Source organism: Entelurus aequoreus, linkage group LG11 (assembly GCF_033978785.1).
Source record: "Entelurus aequoreus isolate RoL-2023_Sb linkage group LG11, RoL_Eaeq_v1.1, whole genome shotgun sequence".
Taxonomy (NCBI): Eukaryota; Metazoa; Chordata; class Actinopteri; order Syngnathiformes; family Syngnathidae; genus Entelurus; species Entelurus aequoreus.
In genome coordinates, this window is record NC_084741.1 from 69,472,354 (window position 1) to 69,495,670 (window position 23,317).

General features: G+C 39.2%; 1 protein-coding gene across 2 annotated transcripts in view; it reads left to right on the forward strand.

Annotated features, from left to right (window-relative positions):
- Positions 1-19,980, forward strand: part of grik5 (glutamate receptor, ionotropic, kainate 5) — a 459,142-nt gene extending 439,162 nt beyond the window's left edge. The window contains exons 18-21 of one of the 2 annotated variants that reach the window (XM_062063911.1): positions 8,725-8,950; positions 12,535-12,663; positions 17,191-17,312; positions 18,399-19,980. In XM_062063911.1, coding sequence (XP_061919895.1) covers positions 8,725-8,950; positions 12,535-12,663; positions 17,191-17,312; positions 18,399-19,007 — 1,086 coding nt within the window. In that variant the 3' untranslated portion in view covers positions 19,008-19,980. Of the gene's footprint in view, positions 1-8,724; positions 8,951-12,534; positions 12,664-17,190; positions 17,358-18,398 lie in introns of both variants that reach the window. The other variant, XM_062063910.1, reaches the window with a different exon arrangement.
- Positions 19,981-23,317: the final 3,337 nt, after the last annotated feature.

Sequence of the window (23,317 nt, forward strand, 5' to 3'; positions counted from 1 at the left end):
CGACACCATTAGTCCCTACCCAGTTGTAGTTCTAGAGTATTTATTCGTAGCCAGCGAGAATGTATATTTTTGACATCGCAGATGTAAACCGAGGTCACAACACAGGAAGTATATTACCTGAGGGGGCGTGGCTACAGGATAGAGTTGCCAAATGGGAAACGTCTTCTGAGTTCTTTGCATCCATGTTATATAATGTGAAATTACATTTTCAATGATAATAACTAGGGATGTTATGCGTTAAAATGTAATATCGGAAATTATCGGTATCGGTTTTTTTATTATCTGTATCGTTTTTTTTTGTTTTTTTGTTTTTTTTGTTTTTTTTATTAAATCAACATAAAAAACACAAGATACACTTACAATTAGTGCACCAACCCAAAAAACCTCCCTCCCCCCATTTCTTTCTGTTATCAATATTCTGGTTCCTACATTATATATCAACATATATCAATACAGTCTGCAAGGGATACAGTCCGTAAGCACACATGATTGTGCGTGCTGCTGGTCCACTAATAGTACTAACCTTTAACAGTTCATTTTACTCATTTTTATTCATTACTAGTTTCTATGTAACTGTTTTTATATTGTTTTACTTTCTTTTTTATTCAAGAAAATGTTTTTAATTTAGTTATCTTATTTTATTATTTTTTTTAAAAAGTACCTTATCTTCACCATACATGGTTGTCCAAATTAGGCATAATAATGTGTTAATTCCACGACTGCATATATCGGTTGATATCGGTATCGGTAATTAAAGAGTTGGACAATATCGGATATCGGCAAAAAGCCATTATCGGACATCCCTAATAATAACATTAGTAAATTATGTAATAATTTGTTGTTGACAGATGAGAATAAATCCCAAAAAATATATAGTGTAGAAATGCACCCAATTTCAGGAAATGTAGTTTTCAATACAATTTTAATTATATAGCCCTTACTCGCAAGTATCTCAAAGGGCTTCTATATTGTATTTTGGGGCTTGCGTGTTAGCACTTTGTGCTGATAGAAATGTTTCTCTTTTTTCCTCAAATGGTGCTCATATGCCTTTGTTTGATTGATCAAGACTACAACTCAACTGCGAGCACAATTTGGCGTATTTACCTAGCACGTCTGAAAAGTGCATGCAAACTGACAGTTACACACACAGCTGTGAGAAAGGAGGCGATTGCGCTGCAGCTTTCTCCTACGTATACATGGATGGGTCTTTAGGATAGGATAGGTCTTTATTGTCATCGCACTAGTACAACAAAAGTTTGTTTTCAGCACAGACCTGTTCAAGATTAGACAAACAAACAGTGTACAGCAGGCCTGGGCAATTATTTTGACTCGGGGGCCACTTTTAGACAAAAAAATGCGTCTGGGGGCCGATATATCTATTTTTGGGGACACTAATACAAAACCTCACAACAATGTCTGATTGAATGCAAAAAACGTTATGACAGACCGCCTTAAAAAACGTAATGGAATTTTAAATTTTTCTATGAACGATAAAACACTGAATATTGACAAAATATGAATGTCGCACCCCCTTTCGTTCGACATATTTTACAATCAAGTGAAATGCAACAAAAATGCAACAAACAGTGAAATATGAATGCGAAGGGTACAAAATAAACCCACCTACAATCTGATACATCTGCTACATCACTAAGCTTTAGAACTTTGTTGTGAAAATCTCCTTCCGCGTCTGTGGACCCACACTGCTTGGTGCCTCGTCTGAGCTGCTGTGACGTAGATTACCATAGTAACTAATTAGATGACCATAGTAACTAATTAGATTACCATAGTAACTGGTATATCATCCAAAAGTGCAGATTCCAACCATTGAAATACTTTACATAGTTCAAGACTTACGGTCATTAGAAAACATCACTGCACATCATAATGGCAGCTACACTTTCCATCTTAAATATCTTATATATATATATAATATATTTGGTAATGTCCGGGCCGCATGTGGCCCCCGGGCCTTAATTTGCCCAGGTCTGGTGTACAGGGTTAAAGAACAGGAACGCTGATGGGTCGCCACAAGTCGCCCCGTAAAAATGGGGAAAAGGTAGACGAAACTGAGTAAAAAAAAAATACAATCCCAGCCTGGGCCCTTGTCAACATATTGTATATAGACTGTCAAAAAAATTAAAATATTAGACATATTGTCTTTACAGTAATATCATTTTATAATTGTATAGCTGCTGGAAGACTGCAGGGGCTGATTAAAACACATTAAATTGATGGGGTTTTTTTTGTGTCTGCTGGTGTTTTTTTTTAAATGATGTAAATTTTTTCATGTAGAAGATCATTTACATATTATCCATGTGCAAAAAGCTTCTTGCATATTCTTCCTCACATTAGCAGTTAGTGCCGCAGCCTCTCCCAAGAGTCCACCTTTAGTGGGCAAAAAAAAAAAAAGGTTTCCATTGTAGATGCACCGCAGGACTGCTTCTAAAATGGCCAGGAAAAAAAGTGTCCTTGTCCGCTGCTTGTTTAAAAACGTATTAATATAATATATCAGTATATATTATATACTGTATATATTAGGGATGTCCGATATTATCGGCCGATAAATGCGTTAAAATGTAATATCGGAAATTATCGGTATCGTTTTTTTATTATCTGTATCGGGTTTTTTTTATTTTTATTTTTTTTAATTTATTAAATCAACATAAAAAACACAAGATACACTTACAATTAGTGCACCAACCCAAAAAACCTCCCTCCCCCCATTTCTTTCTGTTATCAATATTCTGCTTCCTACATTATATATCAATATATATCAATACAGTCTGCAAGGGATACAGTCCGTAAGCACACATGATTGTGCGTGCTGCTGGTCCACTAATAGTACTAACCTTTAACAGTTAATTTTACTCATTTTCATTAATTACTAGTTTCTATGAAACTGTTTTTATATTGTTTTACTTTGTTTTTATTCAAGAAAATGTTTTTAATTTAGTTATCTTATTTTATTATTTTTTTTTAAAAGTACCTTATCTTCACCATAAATGGTTGTCCAAATTAGGCATAATAATGTGTTAATTCCACGACTGCATATATCGGTTGATATCGGTATCGGTTGATATCGGTATCGATAATTAAAGAGTTGGACAATATCGGAATATCGGATATCGGCAAAAAGCCATTATCGGACATCCCTAGTATATATAATATGTAAAAACAGTGTTTCCCATAAACTGCCAAGATACCTGTGGCGGTGGGGGCGTGGCTATGGGCGTGGTCACCATGACATCATCGAGTAATTTGCATAATTTACTACAATGATATGATTTTCTCTAAAAAGGTTCAAAAAATGTATACTTACTAATTAATAATAACAGTTTTGTTTTAAACGTCCATCCATCCATCCATCCATTTTACAATATAGTTACAACACTTTATGTACATATTTATATACAGATTTGAACAATAAGTTATTCACTGAAATATATTTATTAATTGTGGTTCTTACAAAAAATATATTTTATAAAATATAAAAGCTAAAATGTCTCTTAAAGCTCTGCCCCTTTAATTAGTGCATACTAAATAATTTAACTTTAGCCTACTACTACAACCATATTATTTACCAGCAACATAAAGTGAAACAGAGGCAGAGGTGTCCTGCCACAATCAGTAACAAATAAACAGAAAACAGTAGTGGTCAAATACAAATAAGGCAACAAGAGAAGTATCCTACACTTCTCTTTTGTAAAGTAAATCTTAAGAGCCTATATGGGCATCTACATCAACTATTAGATTTTTGGGGACAAGTGTTGTAAATTAGCTTTGGCTACAAACACTGTGATGCATGCATCGGATAACTGTTTCAGATGTGTATGTTTTTGTATCTGTCCCTATTTCAAATAAACCTCTATAATAATAATAATTTGCCTGAGAAGCTGGACAGGACAAAAAAAGAAAAGAAAAAAAATCTATTTGTGGCGGACGTAATTCTTTCGTGGCGGGCCGCGACAAATAAATATGTGTGGGAAACACTGAAATATTACATATGTTATATTTTATATTGCTACTATGGTACATTTTTTGTCTACTTTATACCTGTTTTCGCCCTTTTTTTCTGCCCTTTCCATCCTTATCCTTTCAATTTTTTGTAACTGAGCTACTTTGTGGAAAAATGTTCCTTGTGGATCATTAAAGTTTGTCTAAGTCTAATTATAAGGTAGGAGGAGCATGACACTATAAAGGTGCAGTAAATGTCTCTGTGGTGATGCCCCAAATAGTACATGCAAAAACCCTCATTTAAAAAAGGCTATTTAAACCACTTTTAAATTGTACACGCAGTCTTAGTAGATCACACGCAACATGGCCCTTAATAGTACAGTAATTGTATAGTTTGCACAGGCTGTCCAGCCCGTGGTATTTGGATCTGTGTAGATCGCACCATAAAAGTAAAAAACTAAAGATTAGTATTAGATAATACCAGTGACGGGCCGTGCCTTTCCCACCTATTTCCCAACTTCAATGTTTACCTCTCAAAATACCATCATTTATGTCACCACATGACCATTGCTGGAGAAATACTATACAGGAACATATTTATGCACTACTGTGCATTGAACCACCTCAACATTGTACAAAACGTGTTATTTTGTGGCGCATTTAAAAATCAATAAACTCGCATCAGCAATTAAAACATATCTTATGTGGTACTGTCATAATCAAAATTGCAAAAAACATATTAAACGTGAAAAAATAAATAAAATATGTGAACTCACAATTTGTAGGACCCATTCGACGCCGTATAAGCCAGTGGTACCGCTGGTTGTGTGGCGGGCATTCCCCCATTTCATGGCATGAAGAGAATATGAATACTTTTAGATATTTAGGGAAAGTCATTAAAAAATAACTTTTATCTTTACCGTATTTTCCGGACTATAAGTCGCAGTTTTTTTCATAGTTTGGCCGGGGGTGCGACTTATACTCAGGAGCGACTTATGTGTGGAATTATTAACACATTAGCGTAAAATATCAAATAATATTATATAGCTCATTCACGTAAGAGACTAGACGTATAAGATTTCATGGGATTTAGCGATTAGGAGTGACAGATTGTTTGGTAAACGTATAGCATGTTCTATATGTTATAGTTATTTGAATGACTCTTACCATAATATGTTACGTTAACATACCAGGCACGTTCTCAGTTGGTTATTTATGCCTCATATAACGTACACTTATTCAGCCTGTTGTTCACTATTCTTTATTTATTTTCAATTGCCTTTCAAATGTCTATTCTTGGTGTTGGATTTTATCAAATAAATTTCCCCCCAAAAATGCGACTTATACTCCAGTGCGACTTATATATGTTTTTTCCCCTCTTTATTATGCATTTTCGGCCGGAGCGACTTATACTCCGAAAAATACGGTAATTATGATCATGGTTTCTGGTTATGTTAGGCCAGCAGAGAAGGCCTTGCTGGCCCTGACGGCACACCACTGGATAATACATATTGTAAACTAAATGACTGCACGATGTATAATTAATAACATTTGCTAAATCCTATTGGCAGTTTTTTTCTTTAATTTTCCAAGATTTTCACTAGAGATGTCCGATAATGGCTTTTTTGCCGATATCCGATAGTCTGATATTGTCCAACTCTTAATTACCGATTGCGATATCAACCGATATATACAGTCGTGGAATTAACACATTATTATGCCTAATTTTGTTGTGATGCTCCTCAGCATGTCTAGTTGTATAATGACGTTTTAAACTGTATTCCTTGTGCACCGCAACTTTCTCTGTGCAAATAAGACACGTCGGGGTGCCCCTGTGCTCAACAAAGAAATATTGCATCTCCACTTTTCCTGGAATTGTCTTTGCTCATCACTAACCTTTCTCTTCACTGCAGGCTTTGAAAAAGACATGTTTGGGGTTGTAGAATATATTTGTATTTAACCGACGCACGGAGAATAATGTTATTTCCGCAATGTGTGTCGTTCCGCTTTTCCTCCCGACAGCAACACGGCGGGTCGGCGGAAAGTACCGGGAATAAGTGACGGCTCCGGAGTGTTATGTGGCGTCATATAAAAATATATGTAGTGTTCATCGTGTGAGGCATTGCAAATTAAACAATAAAAAAACAAATAACGGTTTGAATTGGTCCAGGTTATCGGGGACTTTATTACTGACGGACAGGTGTCGCCGTGTGACTGCAACCAGGCACGTAAGACAACCCTCGTCTCCATGGCAACGTTTCTCTCGCTTTCACTCATTTGCCGCTTTTCCACTAACGCAGGGGTATTTTGGACCCAAATAACAAAAATCGTCTTTGTCTGTAGGGGGGTTGGGGGGGGTTGAGGGGCTCGCTGTGGAGTTTACAGTTACGGTAGCACAATTAGCCCCGATCACGACTAACGTGTTACACGTCCGATTCGCCCAGCGACTCTCCGTCGGAGTATCAGCGCTGGGGTCCAGTGCACCACACTTTTGTATTGTCGCCCGGACCAGCGGGAGCGACAAAGACACACACAGTGACAGAGAGCGAGAGAGAGAGAGAGAGAGAGCGAGGGAGGGAGGAAGGAAGAGCGCGGCGGGTCTCGTGGAAAAGCAGCAAAACGTTTCTCTGCTTGCATCACGCAAGTGACGTCAATGTTCGGCGCCCTCGAGAGCCATATACCACACCATGATTGTAGATTCCTTGTAGCCCGGAAGAGTTAGGGCTACAAGAAATTCTGGGTATTTGTTGTGTTTTATTTATGTTGTGTTACGTGTGGATGTTCTCCCGAAATGTGTTTGTCATTCTTGTTTGGTGTGGGTTCACATTGTGGCGCATATTTGTACCATTGATAAAGTTTTTTTTATACGGCCACCCTCAGTGTGACATGTGTGGCTGTCGACTAAGTATGCATTGCAGTCGCTTACGTGTGTCTGTTGACACTCCTACCCACTTCTCTAAAGTGGGCTGGCTCAAGGTGGAGGACAGAGTTAAACAACTTGCACTGAGCCTAGTCTATAAAATCCGCTACACCTCCCTGATACCGAAGTACATGTCAAACTACTTCCTTAACGTAAATGACCGCCATAACCACAACACCAGGGGGTGCTCCACTAACCACGTTAAACCCAGATTCCGAACTAACAAAGGTCTTAACTCATTCTCTTTCTATGCCACATCAATGTGGAATGCGCTCCCAACAGGTGTAAAAGAAAGGGCATCTCTATCCTCCTTCAAAACCGCAATAAAAGTTCACCTCCAGGCAGCTACAACCCTAAACTAACACCCTCCCCGGATTGCTAACAATCAAATGTAAACAATCAAATGCAGATACTTTTTCTTATGCCTTCTGATCTCTCTCTCTCTCTCTCTCTCTCTCTCTCTCTCTCTCTCTCTCTCTCTCTCTCATCTCTCTCTCTCTCTCTCTCTCTCTCTCTCTATGTCCACTACTTGATGTCCATATCCTACCCCCCCCCCCCCCCTCCACACCCCTGATTGTAAATAATTCAATGTGATTATCTTGTGTGATGACTGTATTATGATGATAGTATATATGATAGTATATATCTGTATCATGAATCAATTGAAGTGGACCCCGTCTTAAACAAGTTGAAAAACTTATTCGGGTGTTACCATTTAGTGGTCAATTGTACGGAATATGTACTTCACTGTGCAACCTACTAATAAAAGTCTCAATCAATCAATCAATCAATGAAGCCGCATATAACATGTGACTGTGCTGGCATAATGTTTGTATGTAGAAAAAGTGGTCGCTAAACCTCGTGCCCTCAATATTGTAGTCCTCAGTATTGCTGCCCGGGAGGGTTGGCAAGAATGCTTCAGCTCCGCACACAGCGCTGTCAAGCGTCATTCATATAAAACTTGCGGGCCGCACTAACATTAAACGTTCATATCAAGGTGCGGGCCGCACAATAATGTCTCGCGGGCCGCATGTTTGAGACCCCTGTTTTAAAGCATTTATCGGCCGATAATATCGGCCTGCCGATATTATCGGCCGACATCTCTAATTTTCACCCAAACTTATTTGATTATTTTATTTGAATTGAATAGATATTTTAGCTTTTTTATTTATTTATGTGGTCTCATTTAAATGACGGGCTTGCAATGCCCTGTATGTAGGCATTAGCCAGGCCTGCAGCTCGTGCAGAACTCTGCTGCTCGTCTGCTAACACAGACCCGCAGACGTGAGCACATCACCCCTATATTAGCGTCCCTTCACTGGCTCCCTGTGCGTTACAGAATCCATTTTAAACTCCTTTTATTTGTTTTTAAATGTCTAAACAACCTCGCGCCAACACATCTCTCCGACCTCCTTCAGGCTTACTGCCCCACCCGATCCCTAAGATCAGCCGATCAGCTGCTACTGACGGTCCCGGACACAAGGCTGAAGCTTAGAGGTGACAGAGCTTTCGCCGCTGCTGCTCCCAAGCTCTGGAACGACCTACCTCTGAGTGTTAGACAAGCCTCTTCTCTTCCTGTTTTTAAATCCTCTTAAAACATACTTTTATTCCATGGCTTTTAACACTGAGTGATCTCCATCCTGCAATGGCGCCCCATAATACACCTGCTGTGAACCTGTTTTTATATTTTATGTATTTATTTTTTATCGTGTTCTGTTTTGTGTTGTGTTGTGTTTGCTCGGTTCTCGTATTATTTTTAACCTGCCCATTGTACAGCACTTTGGCTACCCCTGTGGTAAATTTTAAATGTGCTTTATAAATAAAGTTGATTTGATTTGATTCTGCAGAATTCCCGCTACCAGACGTACCAGCGCATGTGGAACTACATGTACTCCAAGCAGCCAAGCGTGTTTGTGAAGAGCACCGAGGAGGGCATCGCCCGCGTGGTCAACTCCAAGTACGCCTTCCTGATGGAGAGCACCATGAACGAGTACCACCGCGGCCTCAACTGCAACCTCACGCAGATCGGAGGCTTGCTGGACACCAAAGGATACGGCATCGGCATGCCGCTAGGTAAAGTTACAAGCTACGGTTTACAGTAGGCCATCTTATTATCTCATCTTCATCAATGCACACAGCTGATCAATTACGCTGAATAGACACTTTTAATTAGACATCTGAAACGGACCGTTTATCTTCTCATCCAAGTGATCGTAAAGTGTCTGAGCAGGTAAACACGCAGGTAATTGCTTCGCGCTTGCACCAACAAGCAAGAGCACTGGTGTTAAATTCCTGCGTTTATGATGCATAAACCCTAAAAGTGTCCTTTTGCCATAAATGTTAGCATGGAATGTGACTCCCTATATTTTTCTTTACTTTACAGTGGCTCTCAGTCATCCCCGTTTTAAAGACATTCCACCCACGTGACCCCCTCATACAGCCTCAAATGTGGCACTAAAAATAAACATGGAGTAAAAGTGAAATGAAATGCAGCGGTACTGAACCTCGACTCCAATATTTTGATATATGAGCTGAGCTGTCTCTTGGCTTTTTCTCCGGTTTTAAAGGGGAACTGCTTTTTTAAATTTATTTTGTTTATCATTCACAATCCTTATATAAGACAAGCACACATTTGTCTTTATCATGCACTCAAATGATGATCCAGAACTTTACATTTTTGAGCCTGAATATATTACGAGGATGAGCTACAAGTTTTAGAAGCTGTTTGCTAAACAAACTTAGCATTAGTGAAACACTAAGCATTATGTAGCAGTATTGCTAATGCCGAACAAGGTATACAAACTACAAAGATAATAAAACAATCACTTACTGTACAACACGGTGCCCACAATTTTTCAGTTGGCAAACTACTTATTAAATAACCAAGTCGATTGGTCTACCTCATATAAACAGTATATTTGTGTATGTACATATATATATATGTATATATATACAGTATATGTGTGTGTGTGTGTGTATATATATATTAGGGGTGTGGGAAAAAATCGATTCGAATTCGAATCGCGATTCTCACTTTGTGCGATTCAGAATCGATTGTCATTTTTTAAAAATCGATATATATTTTTATTTTTTTATTTATTTTATTTATTTATTTTAATTAATCAATCCAACAAAACAATACACAGCAATAGCATAACAATGCCAACCCGACCCAGCAACACTCAGAAGTCATCATCATCATCATCATCATCGGCGGTCACTCGAACGAGTATGCCGATCCTCCTGGTAGGGGTGTATCCCTTTATGGAGGATGCCTGTGCGTGACTTAGTTTAACGTGGGGAGACTGGTGCACAGACAGTCACCACACGATCCTTGACAGAATCGGGTCAGGGTCCAGTGGCATGGAGTCCAAGACGACTGGGGACCCTTTTCTGCTGCAGCCTTCTTCCGCCGTTGAGGTCTTCACCGTATCCCTGGCTAGAGGGCAGTCAGGTACTAGGCCTTTGCCAAGGGCTACCTGGGGTAACAGTAGTAATAATAATAATAATAATAATACATTTTATTTGTAAAAAAGCACTTTATATTGAGTAAACAATCTCAAAGTGCTACAGTGTATTTAAAAAAAAAAATTTAATAAATAAATAAATAAAAATGACAAAATAAATAAATAAATTAAATAAATAAAAAGATAATAAAGAAATAAATAAAAATAAAAACTAGAACAGCCAAAGTGCAATAAACAGAGCAATTGAGAGGAGACACAAACACGACACAGAACAAACCAAAAGTAGTGAAACAAAAATGAATATTATCAACAACAGTATCAATATTAGTTACAATTTCAACATAGCAGTGATTAAAAATCCCTCATTGACATTATCATTAGACATTTATAAAAATAAAAGAACAATAGTGTCACAGTGACTTACACTTGCATCACATCTCATAAGCTTGACAACACACTGTGTCCAATATTTTCACAAAGATAAAATAAGTCATATTTTTGGTTCATTTAATAGTTAAAACAAATTTACATTATTGCAATCAGTTGATAAAACATTGTCCTTTACAATTATAAAAGCTTTTTACAAAAATCTACTACTCTGCTTGCATGTCAGCAGACTGGGGTAGATCCTGCTGAAATCTATGTATTCCATGAATAGAGAATCCTTTTGAATCGGGAAAATATAGTTTTTGAATCGAGAATCGCGTTGAATCGGAAAAAATCGATTTTGATTCGAATCGTGACCCCAAGAATCGATATTGAATCGAATCGTGGGACACCCAAAGATTCGCAGCCCTAATTATGATGATAGTATATATTTGTACCATGAATTGATTAACGTGGACCCCGACTTAAACAAGTTGAAAAACTTATTGGGGTGTTACCATTTAGTGGTCAATTATACGGAATATGTACTGTACTGTGCAATCTACTAATAAAAGTTTCAATCAATCAATCAATCATATTAGCTGCATTGTTAGCGGCCTCGTACGTACAGTATATTACAAATTACAATCCATACAAAAAGAAAGACATGTGTTCTTGTTTTACTTAGGGTTTGTGAGTGATGGGTAACATTTTTTTTTTTTAAGTACAATTTCCCTTTAAGTGTAATAGAAAATAATTTATACAAATAATGCATAGAAATGTAATAAATTATAATTTATAGGGATGTCCGATAATATCGGTCTGCCGATATTATCGGCCGATAAATGCGTTAAAATGTAATATCGGAAATTATCGGTATCGTTTTTTTTATTATCTGTATCGTTTTTTGTTGTTGTTTTTTTTTGTTTTTTTGTTTTTTTTATTAAATCAACATAAAAAACACAAGATACACTTACAATTAGTGCACCAACCCAAAAAACCTCCCTCCCCCCATTTCTTTCTGTTATCAATATTCTGGTTCCTACATTATATATCAATATATATCAATACAGTCTGCAAGGGATACAGTCCGTAAGCACACATGATTGTGCGTGCTGCTGCTCCACTAATAGTACTAACCTTTAACAGTTAATGTTACTCATTTTCATTAATTACTAGTTTCTATGTAACTGTTTTTATATTGTTTTACTTTCTTTTTTATTCAAGAAAATGTTTTTAATGTATTTATCTTATTTTATTTTATAATTTTTAAAAAAAAGTACCTTATCTTCACCATACCTGGTTGTCCAAATTAGACATAATAATGTGTTAATTCCACGACTGTAATATATCGGTTGATATCGGTATCGGTTGATATCGGTATCGGTAATTAAAGAGTTGGACAATATCGGAATATCGGATATCGGCAAAAAGCCATTATCGGACATCCCTACAAATAATGCGTAGAAATGTAATAAATTATAATTTATTATAAAAATAATCAATTTGTATAAGTTATTTAAGATATGTTAAATAACAAGTGAAAAAAACACATGGAAAAGGTGGTAAATGAGTCAGAATGAAGGTGATATCATTTTTGGCTCCTGATGAAATATTTCCGACCGTTTGTTCTACAGACACAAGCAACAACTGGATTCCTAAACACATAGTTGTTATTCAGTTGGGAGCCCACTTTCCCTGACATCTGCTTTAATCTGACTCTTAATCTGACTCTTAATCTGCCACCCATCCTCTTTCTTACCATGAAGCAGCCATGAACGCTCCCACTTCTTCCTGTTCTCATCCTGCTGTGCTCCTCGCCAGGCTCTCCGTTCAGAGACGAGATCACGCTGGCCATCCTCCAGCTGCAGGAGAACAACCGGCTAGAGATACTCAAGAGGAGGTGGTGGGAGGGAGGACAGTGTCCCAAAGAGGAGGACCACCGTGCCAAAGGTCAGTCCATTGATGATGATGATGATGATTATCTCCATCCTCAGGTCTGATGTTTGTCCTTGTCCTCTTCATTACTAAAGGAGAATTAAAGCCACACTTAACGACTGTATTGTGTGTCCCCCTATATAGGTGCATGTGTGTGGGTGTGTTTTTTATTTTTTTCATAAAACCACTTTTCTCAGTTTCATTCTTGTAATTGTTTTTCCCCTGGATGATTTCTTTGGATATTTAAACTTTGAATGCCAAATTAATTTTGTATCTGATTATTGCAACTAGAGATGTCCGATAATATCGGCCTGCCGATATTATCGGCCGATATATGCGTTAAAATGTAATATCGGAAATGATCGGTATCGGTTTTTTTATTATCGGTATCGTTTTTATTTTTTTATTTTTTTTTATTTTTTTATTAAATCAACATAAAAAACACAAGATACACTTACCAACCCAAAAAACCTCCCTCCCCCATTTACACTCATTCACACAAAAGGGTTGTTTCTTTCTGTTATTAATATTCTGCTTCCTACATTATATATCATTATATATCAATACAGTCTGCAAGGGATACAGTCCGTAAGCACACATGATTGTGCGTGCCGCTGCTCCACTAATAGTACTAACCTTTAACAGTTAATTTTACTCATTTTCATTCATTACTAGTTTCTATGTAACTGTTTTTATATTGTTGTACTTTCTTTTTTATTCAAGAAGATGTTTTTAATTTATTCATCTTATTTTACTAATTTTTTTAAAAAGTACCTTATCTTCACCATACCTGGTTGTCCAAATTAGGCATAATAATGTGTTAATTCCACGACTGCATATATCGGTTGATATCGGTATCGGTAATTAAAGAGTTGGACAATATCGGATATCGGCAAAAAGCCATTATCGGACATCCCTAATTGCAACTTTATTCTGCTATATTAAGGATTTTTTTTAATTGTAATGTTTCTTTGTGTCATAATTTTTATTTCTCACGAGTAACTTCAAACAATATTAATTCTTGACTTATGTAAAAAAACAAAACTTTATTCTCCTGACATTCTTATTGTTGTTGTATTACTTTCTCATTAAATAACCACAATTATTATTGTATTAATACAACGTTTCTCTTATATTGTGACTTTGTCTGCCTTCATTCTCATTCTTTTGGTAATATTTTTAGTTTGACTTTTTTTTATTTTATTTGAACTTTATTAGAAAGTGAAGGCCTGAATACATATACAGTATATTATTTTGGTCATTGTGGCCCTAAAACTCCTGATGTAAAAAGGTGGAGCTGGAGGAGGTGACCCTGAAGTGACTAATAAAATTATTATTGTTAAAACATTTCTCAGGCAAAATTGGGAAAATTCCAAAGTTTTCTTTAAAAATGTTTTTTTTGTATTTTTGTAAAAAAAAAAACAGCTGGTTTTTGCTCTGATTATTCAGATTTTACTCAAAAAAAACATTTCAATGTTATGACTAGGGATGTCCGATAATGGCTTTTTGCCGATATCCGATATTCCGATATTGTCCAACTCTTTAATTACCGATACCGATATCAACCGATACCGATACATACAGTCGTGGAATTAACACATTATTATGCCTAATTTGGACAACCAGGTATGGTGAAGATAAAGTTGTTGTTTTTTTAAATAAAATAAAATAAGATAAATAAATTAAAAACATTTTCTTGAATACAAAAGAAAGTAAAACAATATAAAAACAGTTACATAGAAACTAGTAATTAATGAAAATGAGTAAAATTAACTGTTAAAGGTTAGTATTATTAGTGGACCAGCAGCACGCACAATCATGTGTGCTTACGGACTGTATCCCTTGCAGACTGTATTGATATATATTGATATATAATGTAGGAACCAGAATATTAATAACAAAAATAAACAACCTTTTTGTGTGAATGAGTGTAAATGGGGGAGGGAGGTTTTTGGGGTTGGTGCACTAATTGTAAGTGTATCTTGTGTTTTTTATGTTGATTTAATTAAAAAAACAAAAAACGATACCGATAATAAAAAAAACGATACCGATAATTTCCGATATTACATTTTAAAGCATTTATCGGCCGATATTATCGGACATCTCTAGTTATGACTTTTTTTTATTAGTGTTGCAATTTTGTCTTATAAAATTGCCAGTACTCTGAGGTGATTTAATTCAAATATTACTTAGGCTTTATTGTTGTAAAATTACGGTACATGTTGTTGTTTATTCTTGAAACATTTACCGTAGGATTTACGAGGTTGCTTTTTTTCCACAGAATATTCTGATGTATATTTTTTGTAATATTACAGAAATTCTCTTTTAACATTAGAATTTTTTTGTAATTAAATAGTGACAATTGTTGGAATATTCCAGTGAAATGTTAATTGTTTCTTGTAATATTTTGGCTTTTTTCTTTGTCAAATTGCATTTTTTTGCTCTGATAACAATACGAAGGTCCTGAGTAGTCCTGAGTTCAATCCCAGGCTCGGGATCTTTCTGTGTGGAGTTTGCATGTTCTCCCCCGTGAGTGCGTGGGTTCCCTCCGGGTACTCCGGCTTCCTCCCACCTCCAAAGACATGCACCTGGGGATAGGTTGATTGGCAACACTAAATCGGCCCTAGTGTGTGAATGTGAGTGTGAATGTTGTCTGTCTATCTGTGTTGGCCCTGTGATGAGGCGGCGACTTGTCCAGGGTGTCCCCCGCCTTCCGCCCGAATGCAGCTGAGATAGGCTCCAGCACCCCCCCCGCAACCCTAAAAGGGACAAGCGGTAGAAAATGGACGGATGGAATTTAGATTTTTGTGCACATACTGTAAATGTAATTATTGTTGTATATTTTAGCCATCTTGTCAGAAGTGTGGCTTTATTTTTGTCGTATTTTGACTTTATTAAAAACACAAAGAATTAGGGATGTCCGATAATGACTTTTTGCCGATATTGTCCAACTCTTTAATTACCGATACCGATATCAACCGATATATGCAGTCGTGGAATTAACACATTATTATGCCTAATTTGGACAACCAGGTATGGTGAAGATAAGGTACTTTTTAAAAAAATTAGTAAAATAAGATAAATAAATTAAAAACATTTTCTTGAATAAAAAAGAAAGTACAACAATATAAAAACAGTTACATAGAAACTAGTAATGAATGAAAATGAGTAAAATTAACTGTTAAAGGTTAGTACTATTAGTGGAGCAGCAGCACGCACAATCATGTGTGCTTACGGACTGTATCCCTTGCAGACTGTATTGATATATATTGATATATAATGTAGGAACCTGAATATTAATAACAGAAAGAAACAACCCTTTTGTGTGAATGAGTGTGAATGGGGGAGGGAGGTTTTTTGGGTTGGTGCACTAATTGTAAGTGTATCTTGGGTTTAAAAAAAAAAAAAAAAAAAAACGATACCGATAATAAAAAAAACGATACCGATAATTTCCGATATTACATTTTAACGCAGGCCGATATTATCGGACATCTCTTGTAATTATTGTTGTATATTTTAGCCATCTTGTCAGAAGTGTGGCTTTATTTTTGTCGTATTTTGACTTTATTAAAAACACAAAGAATGAATACATAACTCAGTATTTTTTGTCTTGCAGCATATACATGTTCTTGTCCTTGTGGCCCCAGGACTGACTCTAGTCTATCAAATGCCATCATTTCGAGTCAGGTGGTTAATAATGCCACATTTATTCGACTTTGCCCACTGTTATGGACTTTTATGGACTACTGGGCATAACTCGCTTCCCCAAATGTCATCTCCTCTTATTAGACCAGTGTTTTTCAACCACTGTGCCGCGGCCGTGAGATATTGTATGGTGTGCCGTGGGAAGTTATGCAACTTCACCTAATTGGTCCAAAAAAAAATTTTTTTTGCAAATCAATAATTATAATAATGTGCCGTTGTCTAGTGCAGTGTTTTTTGGTGTGTAAAAAGTTTATGTAAGGCTCAAACCAAAAATGAACAAAAGGCAAGTCCCGCTAGGAAAAGGCACTGAAGCATAGGGATGGCTATGCAAAACAAAAGTAAAACTGAACTGGCTACAAAATAAACAAAAACAGAATGCTGGACGACAGCAAAAACTTACAGCGTGTGGAGCGGAGACGGCGTCCACAAAGTACATCCGTACATGACATGACAATCAACAGTGTCCCCACAAAGAAGGATAGCGTATGCACAACTTAAATAGTCTTGATTGCGAAAACAAAGCAGGTGTGGGGAATAGAACTCAAAGGAAGGCGTGACGCTGCTACAGGAGAACAACAACAAAACAGGAAGGATCACCAAATGAACAGCGCAAGACAAGAGACTAAAGCACTACACACAGGAAACAACAACAAACTCAAAATAAGGCACGACAACCTGGTGGAGTTTCATTTTGTAACCTTTTCTGCTGGTGGTGTGCCTCCGTATTTTTTTTTATGAAAAAAATGTGCCTTGGCTCCAAAAAGGTTGAGAAACACTGTATTAGACAGTCCCGGTGCCACTGCGTGCGTTCACGTTGCGTCACATTTTGTCTCCCAGGTTTGGGCATGGAGAACATCGGCGGCATCTTTGTGGTGCTCATCTGCGGCCTCATCATCGCCGTCTTCGTGGCCATCATGGAGTTTGTGTGGTCCACGCGTCGCTCCGCCGAGACCGATGAGGTATGCCCCCATACCTGCCCTCGCCGATCCCGCAGACACACCCCAGTAGGTTTCCTTCCTGCCAACTTCTTTATTTATTTTATCGTGTTGTGTGTCTGTGCTGTGCGTGTGTGTGTGTGTGTGTGAGAGCTAGTTGTCATTGGAGCATGTACTTTTTGTAGCTGCGTGTCAGTGATGTTGTGTTTGTGGGTGGAACATGACGGTTCAGATGGAAGCAATTAGGGCTGCAACAACTAATTGATGGAGTCGATTAAAATCGATTATAAAAATGGTTGGCGATTAGTCATCGATTCGTTGGATCTATGCTATGCGCACGCGCTGAGGCTACTTTTTTATTTTATTTTTTATAAACCTTTATTTATAAACTGCAAAATTTACAAACAGCTGAGAAACAATAATCAAAATAAGTATTTTCAATAAAATACTGGAAAGGATAGAAATGTAGTTTGTCTCTTTTATCCGATTATTAATCGAAGTAATAATCGACAGATTAATCGATGATCAAATGAGTTGTTAGTTGCAGCCCTAGAAGCAATATTGTGAAGTGCCAATATCTGCTTGTGTGAGCCGCCACTAAAAGTCGGCGTGTATCTTCTTTGACATGCCTCACATGTGCGCTGGTTCTATTCCTCGTTGCCATCTTTGGATTACTTCTCCTTCTCCCCCATCTCACCGTGCGTCCCCCTCTGTCTCTCGCCGTCCATCAGTCACTGTTCTCCGACAAAGAGTATTGTTTCTGTTTATGTGAGCACGTGACTTTTTCATTTGGACATGAGCGTGGCGTGGTGGTGTGCTGAGGCTGTTGTTGGTTGGTCTTGCCTGAGCGCGTCCATGTTGCCATGAAGAACTAAACAACATTGGGTGTTGTCCTTGGATTGTAATAACTCTCTCTGCTCTTTGGATACTCTCCATTTCCCCGTCACCCCCTCATGCCCACGGCCCCCTTCGCTGCACCCCGTTTTCGTTACCCATGCCGTCCATCCTTTTTGTTCTCCTGGCTTCTTGTCTCGTTCCGCTGCCTGCCTACTCTTTGTCTGTGGCGCCCCCTTCCCCTTCTCCCCCCACCCCGCCGCCCCCCAACTCCAGGTGTCTGTCTGTCAGGAGATGATCACAGAGTTCCGAAACGCCGTCTCCTGTAAGAAGAGCTCCCGCTTGCGCCGGCGCCGGCCGCTCAGCAGCACGGCGGCGCTGCGCCACCCGAACCGCATCGCCCTGGGGGCCCCCCGGCCCCTGCGCCTCGTCCGGGAGATGCGCATGAGCAACGGGAAACTGTACAGCGGAGCCGGCCCTCTCACGGGCGGCGCCGGAGGAGTGCCGCCCCCTGATTTGGGGCCCGGTCCCCAGCGGCTCCTGGATGATCCTCTCGGCGCCAACGCCACCCCTCCGCCGCCGGCCCCCACCCCGGTGATGCTGCCCACCCGCAGTTGCACCCACGTAAGGATCTGCCAGGAGTGCCGCAGGATCCAAAGCTTAAGATTGGACAGCGGTTTGGGATCGACCATGACGAGGATACCGCCCTCGTCCGCGCCGCTGCCCCGGCTACCCCCGCCCCCTCCCCTGTCCTCCTCAAACACGGACAGCGAGGGCGGAGGCGGGCCCAGCCCCAGGCGGCTGCACAGCCCCCCGCCTCACAGCGCCCGGCCCGTCCCGCCACAGAACCTCAACAAATCAGACCTGCTGGGGGACCAGGCCTGAAGGGGGGCGGGGCCAAGGTTGTTACGCCAAACAAACAGGAGGGAATGCAAACAATAACGAGCGGATGCAAAATGTGATGAAAGAGGACTTAAACCCGTTAAAAGCCTGCAGGATCAGCAGCGGCTGCCCGCATGCGCTTCGGACCAGACTGACGGAAGCGCTTCTTTAATTTCCCTTCTCGCGCCGAGGCTTTTCTTCCAGACACTTTCGGGAAGATCCCGGACACGTGGGGACTCCCTGAGGATGATTACATGTTGTTTTACTCATTTGTTGTCTCGTTTCTGTTGACCATTTGTTCCAAGCGGGCGTTCAATAAAAAAAAAAGCCTCTCCGGTGTGACAATACGCCGGATTATGACCTTCGCCAAACCACGTGACGGCGCCTAATCGCGTCGGAGAGTTTTGTGTCCCTCCCGGGCTGTGTCCTCGCCGCTCGAAGGAAGGATGGCTGACACGGGAGTGGAACCGTAGCACAGTTGACGTGTGTGTTTAACAAGTGTGTTCAAAGTCAGCAGAAGTCGGCACTCTCCTATTAAATGTTAGCTCATCAAAAAAGGTGCGGCAGGCAGCTTTGAAATGTGTAACGAACCTCCCTCGTTATCCCGCTCGCTTCCTGCCTTTTCCACCGCCACTCCGGCAGCGACGAGGAGGTGCTGAAATTAGGACACCTCACGGGCGCCCCCCAGCCCCCCTTAAGTTTTGTGCTTTGGAAGAGATGCTGGCACTACAGAGACCTGACAAGTTTTAGAATTTATGATTTATGGACATTTTGCTTGATGGCGGCCATGTTTTTTGAAGCAATCGTGTCAGTCCCCTGAAGGTGTGCACCAAATTTTGTGGCAATTTGGCTAAATACAGCAGGTGTTTTGCAGAAGTGTGAGAAGTTAGAGCAGCGGTTCTTAACCTTGTTGGAGGTACCGAACCCCACCAGTTTCATATGCGCATTCACTCAACCCTTCTTTAGTGAAAAATAAAATGTTTTTTTTAAAAAATTCAAGACAAAGTTACCGTAATTTCCGGACTATAAGCCGCACCTGACTATAAGCCGCACCAGCTAAATTTAGGGTAAAATACAGATTGCTCCATATATAAGCCGCACCCGACTATAAGCCGCAGGGTTTTGATGTGTAATTACCGTAGTATGTAGGGGTTCCTGCTACCACGGAGGGGATTGTCGGGACAGAGATGACTGTTTGGGAACGCAAAGCGTCCCATTCATTAACTATAACTCTTTCAATCATTCAATCAAACTTTCACATCTTTGACATGGCGAACAGCATTCGTGCAGAGTACAAATAATACAACGGTGCAAAGTAATACAAAGTGCTCGCCTGTACGTTATCAAAATAACCAGCCTACCGGTATATGAAAAGTCAGTCTTTAATCATTGTGTCATCGTCTTCCTCCTGCGTACTAAAACCACCGAAATCCTCTTCGTCGGTGTCGGAGAAGAACAGGCCGTATATAAGCCGCACCCTTGTATAAGCCGCAGGGACCAGAACGAGGGGAAAAAGTAGCGGCTTATAGTCCGGAAATTACGGTATATGTTGTTGGTAACACTTTAGTATGGGGAACATATTCTAAGTAACAAAGACTTAATTTAGAGTTTTTTGGACACTAGGGCAGACCTGGGCACATGCGGCCCTTTAAGCTTTGGGCATTCCCAAATATTTATTTTATATCTTTAAGACGGAAAGTGTAGCTGCCATTATGATGTGCAGTGATGTTTTCTAATGACCGTAAGTCTTGAACTACACAAAGTATTTCTATGGTTGGAATCTGCACTTTTGCATGATATTTTAGTGACTAGTGTTGTCCTGATACCAATATTATTTCGATACTTTTCGGTACTTTTCTAAATAAAGGGGACCAGTAAAAAATGCATTATTGGCTTTATTTTAACAAAAAATCTTAGGGTGCGGCGGACCGGTACTTTTCAGAGGCGGTATGGTACCGAATATGATTCATTAGTATCGCGATACTATACTAATACCCGTATACCGTACAACCCTACTAGTTACTATGGTAATCTACGTCACAGCAGGTCAGACGAGGCACCAAGCAGTGTGGGTGTGGCTTGATTGTAAAATATGTCGATTGAGAGGGGGTGTGACGTTCATATGTTCTCAATATTCAGGGTTTTATCGTTCATAGAAACAATTAAAATTCCATTCCGTTTTTTAAGGCGGTCTGTCATAACATTTTTAGCATTCAATCAGACTTTATTGTGAGGTTTTGTATTAGTTTTCCTAAAAAATAGATATGCCGGCCCACAGACACATTTTTTTTCTCTAAATTTGGCCCCCGAGTCAAAATTGCCCAGGCCTGCTCTAGGGGAACATATTCTAAGTAACAAAGACTTAATTTAGAGTTATTTGGTTAGGGTTAGGGTTAGAGGGTTAGGGCCAGGGTTAGAGGGTTAGGGTTATAATAAGACCATGCAGAATAAGGCATTAATCAGTACTTAATAATGACTAGTTAAGAGCCAATATGTTACTAATTTGCATGTTAATAAGCAACTAATTAATGGTGAATATGTTCCCCATACTAAAGTGTTACCATGTTTTATTACTGGTGCACAAACTGAACCGTGCATGAACATCACCTTGTTCAAACAACAAAACCAACACAGTGCATAAACTCACAACAAATGACACACCTGCAAATCAGCCTGACTTCTGCTGTTGCCGTATCCGTAATACGCCGATAGGGAGAAGTTTTTATTTACACGACGAGTCGGGTGTGTCTTGACCTCCGCCGAACCCCTGAGCCCGACTCACCGAACCCCTAGGGTTCGATCGAACCCAGGTTAAGAACCACTGAGTTAGAGTGTCCGCCACCTGCTCAGTGGCCTTGTGGTTAGTGTCCGCCCTGAGATCGGTAGGTCGAGAGTTCAAACCCCGGCCGAGTCATACCAAAGACTATAAAAATGGGACCCATTACCTCCCTGCTTGGCACTCAGCATCAAGGGTTGGAATTGGGGGTTAAATCCCGGGCGCGGCCACCGCTGCTGCTCACCGCTCCCCTCACCTCCCAGGGGGTGATCAAGGGTGATGGGTCAAATGCAGAGGAAAATTTCACCACACCTAGTGTGTGTGTGACTATCATTAGTACTCTAACTTTTTAAACTTTTTAGTCAATCTGACTCAGTGGTGTTTAATAACAGCGCCACCATGTGGTGTATTTGTCAGAAAAATAATAGCACAGTCAACACAGTTAGAATGCATGTTGTGAGTAATTTTCAGCCTTTTATGTGCAGCCGTTCGGGAGTACACTGCATAAAGTCAGTGTTCAAAAACAAGAAAGAAAAAAAAAAAGAATTAGGGGTACTTTATTTGAACTAAGCAAAATATCTGCCAATATCCATCCATCCATTTTCTACCGCTTATTCCCTTTTTTGGGGTCGCGGGGGGCGCTGGAGCCTATCTCAGCTACAATCGGGCGGAAGGCGGTGTACACCCTGGACAAGTCGCCACAGAACAAGAAAATTTGGCTTGTCAAGACTTTCCAAAACAAGTAAAATTAGCTAACCTCAATGAACCCCAAAATACCTTAAAATAAGTATATTCTCACTAATAACAAGTGCACTTTTCATGGTAGGAAAAAAAAAACAACCTTTTTGCTCAATATGTTGAAAAATATTCTTAAATGAAGTAAATGCTAGTGCCATTATCTTGACATAATGATATGCACTTGGCATCATACACAATTGTCATTGTCATGATTTTTTTTTCATGCTTGAAGTAAGAAATTATTACTTTAAAAAGGTAGTTTTATACTTGTGAGTGTTGATGACACAGCTTTGCAACAGTTGATATTCTAGTTTCAAGCATGATTTACTCAATATAGCTCATCAAATCTCAGCAATAAGCTGTAATATCTTACTGAGATCATTTAGGACCAAAACTAGAGATGTCCGATAATATCGGTCTGCCGATATTATCGGCCGATAAATGCGTTAAAATGTAATATCGGAAATTATCGGCATCGTTTTTTTTATTATCAGTATCTTTTTTTTGTTATTATTATTATTATTATTATTATTATTTTTTAAATTAAATCCACATAAAAAACACAAGATACACTTACAATTAGTGCACCAACCCAAAAAACCTCCCTCCCCCATTTACACTCATTCACACAAAAGGGTTGTTTCTTTCTGTTATTAATATTCTGGTTCCTACATTATATATCAATATATATCAATACAGTCTGCAAGGGATACAGTCCGTAAGCACACATGATTGTGCGTGCTGCTGGTCCACTAATAGTACTAACCTTTAACAGCATGATTTACTCAATATAGGCCAT